Raw genomic sequence first — 3984 nt, 5'->3', positions numbered from 1 at the left:
CCATTCATCATTTCAAGTTTATTCCTTGAAGAAGCTCAGTCTATCTTAGATAGAGGGAGTGACTTCTTATGTCAAGAAAAGTATCTTGGTCAAGAATAATTTTACATCATGAAGAAAATGTGACATTATAGTTAGTTATTTGTAAATGATTGAATCTAACCATGTGCAACTGGAATCCACGATTCTTTCTCTACACTAATGAGGTAGTTGTATGTCTAACAGTCTCAAGGTGTTCAGAACAACAGAAGTCTATGTCTATGACTAGTGAGTTAGAAGAGTAAGTGGGGAGTCTGTTACTTGGTCCATAGGATGCTTTGTCTTAATCTTTTGAAGAATCTTGATCTATGTGCTTAAAGGGAAGAAAAGTGACAATGTCCGACAGGATGTCATGACATGTTTAAAGACATTGAATCGTCTAAGTCAAACAAGGAAATCTTTCTTGAAGTTTATCTACGCATCAGTGGTCGGTGTAAAGTACAATCAATGACTATGCATGCATGGGTATTCTAAGATAACTCCTATCAGAAAAACAGTCAAAAACTGCTTTGGAAAGAGTAATTGCTTTTGGAACTGTTTCCTAATTAACCGTTTGACCGTTGAACAAGACCAAAGACCATCGTTATATCCTATAATCTCCAATGGCTATATAATGGCGTCTCCATAGATTACAGAAATCAAACTCTCTCAAGATGTCGTTCGTGTGTGTTCTTATGAGTCATGTCTGGGTTTGGTATTGTGATGTGTTGCTTTACCAAAACCTCTTCAGAAAAAGAAAAACACGGGATGGGGATGTTGATGGTCTCTACCATGATTTTTTTCTACAATAAAAACAAAGATGTTCCATCATATATAACCTTCCGTATAGGAACTATTTTCGTTGTGATTTGTGATCTGAGTTATGAACATAATTGTGATCTGTGATCCGAGTTACGAGGAATAATGGCAAGAATCCATTCTTGGTCTCTCTTAACAACTTGAGCTAGAAGTGGATTTCTAATTTTAGACAACGGCTGTCTCCCAGATTTGAATGTTCACATTCCATTACAGATTATGACATAGGACCAATCTTTGTCATATTATGGCTAAAAAGGGGGAGAGATACTGATGCTGATTTTTCTACTGTCAAAAGAAGCAAACGTGGCCTTGTTGTCTAGAAAGTTGAAGTTGCTGCTGATTGCTATAAGTGTTTAGTTTTAGCCAAAATATGCATAAGGGGGGATTGTTGATGCTCTATTCTGTATTATTGTCTGATTGGCATCTATGTTTGGCTAAAACATATAATAGCAGCAAAAGGTATTCAATGTGTAATCTTGCAAATATAAAAGAACAAAACAGGTACAAGCAATATGTTATATGGAATGTCATGACATCAACTCATGACATCGCGCCTACAGAACTGAAAGGAAAATTCAGTTTGATACTCAACAGATACAAAATATTCAGTGAATATTATGTAATCCTATGTGGCACAAATTTAAAGGTCAAAAGAATATTGAAGAATCAGATCAGAAGATTGAAGATTCAGGAAGAATCAGATCAGAAGAGTGAAGATTCAGCGGTTTCTAATTTAGGAGATAAATTAGGAAACTCATTATTAAAAGACCTTATTTGTAGCAGAAGATTTATGCAGATTTGTAGCAGAAGACACGTGTATGCTACAAAGATTTTGCTTGCATACATGTGTGGAGTGATGATTTTATCAACTAAACATCCACTATAGTGTTTCTTAAAAGATTATAAAATCAATATTGAACTAAACTATGTACCTGCTCGTACTTGTTCAACTATGTAAAGTACAAGGGACCGTATTCTAGCTGCTCCAATATAAGCATTCATTGACTACAAGATATGATGAAAGGGCAGATTGACAAAATCACTTTGAGCAAAGTAAATTTTGTAAAAGTTACAGAGTTTAGCTTCACAAAATCAAGTGAATTTTTTCCCCACCTATCACAGCTGTGAAATTTAATTCCCTAAATGCCACACTTTGAAATTTATTTCCCAGAATGCCACACCTGCAGCCCTTGTCGCCAATCAAGATGGAGAAAAGGGTGGGCCCCACCTGCTCCAAAGACCATGTCGCCAATCAAGGTGGAGGCATGGTGGGCCCTGTCTGCCACAAGGGAGCATGTCGCCAATTGGAATGGGGACAACCTTTTTTTTTTTATTTTTTTCGTTTTTAATGTTTTAATTATTTTTGTTATATATTTAATATATTTTTAATATATATTTATGTTATATGACTCCAATAAATTATTTAAATAATTTAAAATCATTTTTTTAATTAATTATAAATAAATTTTTTTAAACATAATTAATATTAAATATTATTTAATACGAAATAATTAAATTAAAAACAAAGATTAATAATTATAATTAATACTAAATAATACAACAACATCTTTAAAGCATCCAAGAATGTTTAACTAGTTAGAAGGGCCCGCTGCATTTGGCCGATGCAGACATTTTTTCCGCATATGTAATCCTTGACAGATTCCACATCGTCTTTTTACTTTCTCGACGGTGTCCATTTCAGTCCTAATGCGAGTGCTGTTTGGGCGACCTTTTTTGTTTCGTCGCATTCTTTCATTGTGGAAAAGAATATCACCTTGATAAGGAGTCCATTGATGTTCTTTGGGAACACCGATGAAGCTTTGTTCGTATACCTTGAAGATGTTTCGAACTCTAAATACAGGAGGGATAAACATCTGATAATTGAGTCGGACATGAGAACAAGCTGCAATGGCATGCGAGCAGGGCACATGAAAAGTTTGAAATTTCCCACAGTCACATGTTTGTTTTTGGAGGTCGACGTTATAATAAGTAACTGGCCGACACTCGTTATTATTAACTGTCTCTTGGACGACGAAATAGTTTCTCTCACGATCAAAACTCAGGACATTATAACTGTGAGATTTTTCTACTTCTTTTTGCATCTCTTTTATGCAATTATCCGTGAAATCCTTCTTTGATGACAACATTTTTGTCCAATTATGACCTCGCCTCCCAAACAATGTGCCCATCCTGAAGTATGTTGACCTTACCAGTGCTGTAATAGGTAAATTCCTTGTTTCCTTCATCACCGAGTTCAATGACTCCACAAGGTTGGTTGTCATGTGACCCCATCGTCTTCCACCGTCATAAGCTCGCGACCATTTTTCTCTTGGAAGATTCTCTATCCAGTTGAAAGCTTCCATGTCTGTTTGTCGGATTTCCTCCCGATAGTAAGCGTATGTAGACTCCGTCAGAGCATACCCTGTATATACAATATTAAAAATATTAGTATAAAAAAATATGAGTTTAAAGGTTGAAGAACAAAACACTAAAAAAATATAGAATAAATTACCCATGTTTACAACTTTCTTGCGGAGGTCTTTGTCCTTGATCGCTCGCATAAAATTTTGTGCGATGTGCCTGATGCAATACACATGCACTGACGGAGGATTTTGCCAGCCATTGTCTAGGTTGTTGTATGCACTCTTTATAGACTCGTGTCGATCAGATATTAAACATAGATCAGATTGAGGGGTCACGTGCAACCGCAAATTTTTTAGAAAAAAAACTCCAAGCCCCTCCTGTCTCACCTTCAACCAATGCGTAGGCGATTGGGAAAATGTTACTGTTCCCATCCTGCGCAACAGCCATTAGCAACGTTCCTCTATATTTTCCATACAACCATGTGCATCGACTTGCGCAATTGGTTTGCAATAGGCGAAACCTCTGATACTAGGTTTAAACGCCCAAAAAAGGCGATGAAATATTCTTGCACCACTAATCGGTGTTCCATCATCTAAATATGCAGGCAGTGTTTCCAGTTCTATTACGGTTCCAGGAAGATGCTCTCGCATGACTAATAACCATTGTGGGAGGTCGTTGTATGAGGCCTCCCAGTTTCCATAAATAGACTCGATTGCTTTGTTCTTTGCAAGCCATCCCTTTTTATAAGATATCGTGTAGTTGAAAACTGTACGAACATGAGCGATA

General features: G+C 36.4%; 1 protein-coding gene across 1 annotated transcript; it reads right to left on the bottom strand.

Annotated features, from left to right (window-relative positions):
* Nucleotides 1-2426: 2426 nt before the first annotated feature.
* On the bottom strand, nt 2427-3629 carry LOC131649636 (uncharacterized). Its single transcript, XM_058919388.1, has 2 exons — nt 3347-3629; nt 2427-3256 (listed from the first exon to the last, which is right to left on the bottom strand). The coding sequence occupies exons 1-2, from the start codon at nt 3627-3629 to the stop codon at nt 2427-2429; spliced, it is 1113 nt and encodes a 370-aa protein (XP_058775371.1).
* Nucleotides 3630-3984: the final 355 nt, after the last annotated feature.

This window comes from Vicia villosa, linkage group LG2, assembly GCF_029867415.1.
Source record: "Vicia villosa cultivar HV-30 ecotype Madison, WI linkage group LG2, Vvil1.0, whole genome shotgun sequence".
Lineage (NCBI taxonomy): Eukaryota > Viridiplantae > Streptophyta > Magnoliopsida > Fabales > Fabaceae > Vicia > Vicia villosa.
Note: the sequence above shows the minus strand (reverse complement) of the source record. Positions and strands in the feature narration are given on the sequence as shown.

Coding starts and splice junctions, on each gene's coding strand:
- LOC131649636 (XM_058919388.1), bottom strand. CDS start 3,629: ATGGGAACAGTAACATTTTCCCAATCGCCTACGCATTGGTTGAAGGTG. Junction 3,257..3,346: donor CAAGAAAGTTGTAAACATGG/GTAATTTATTCT, acceptor TTGTATATACAG/GGTATGCTCTGACGGAGTCT.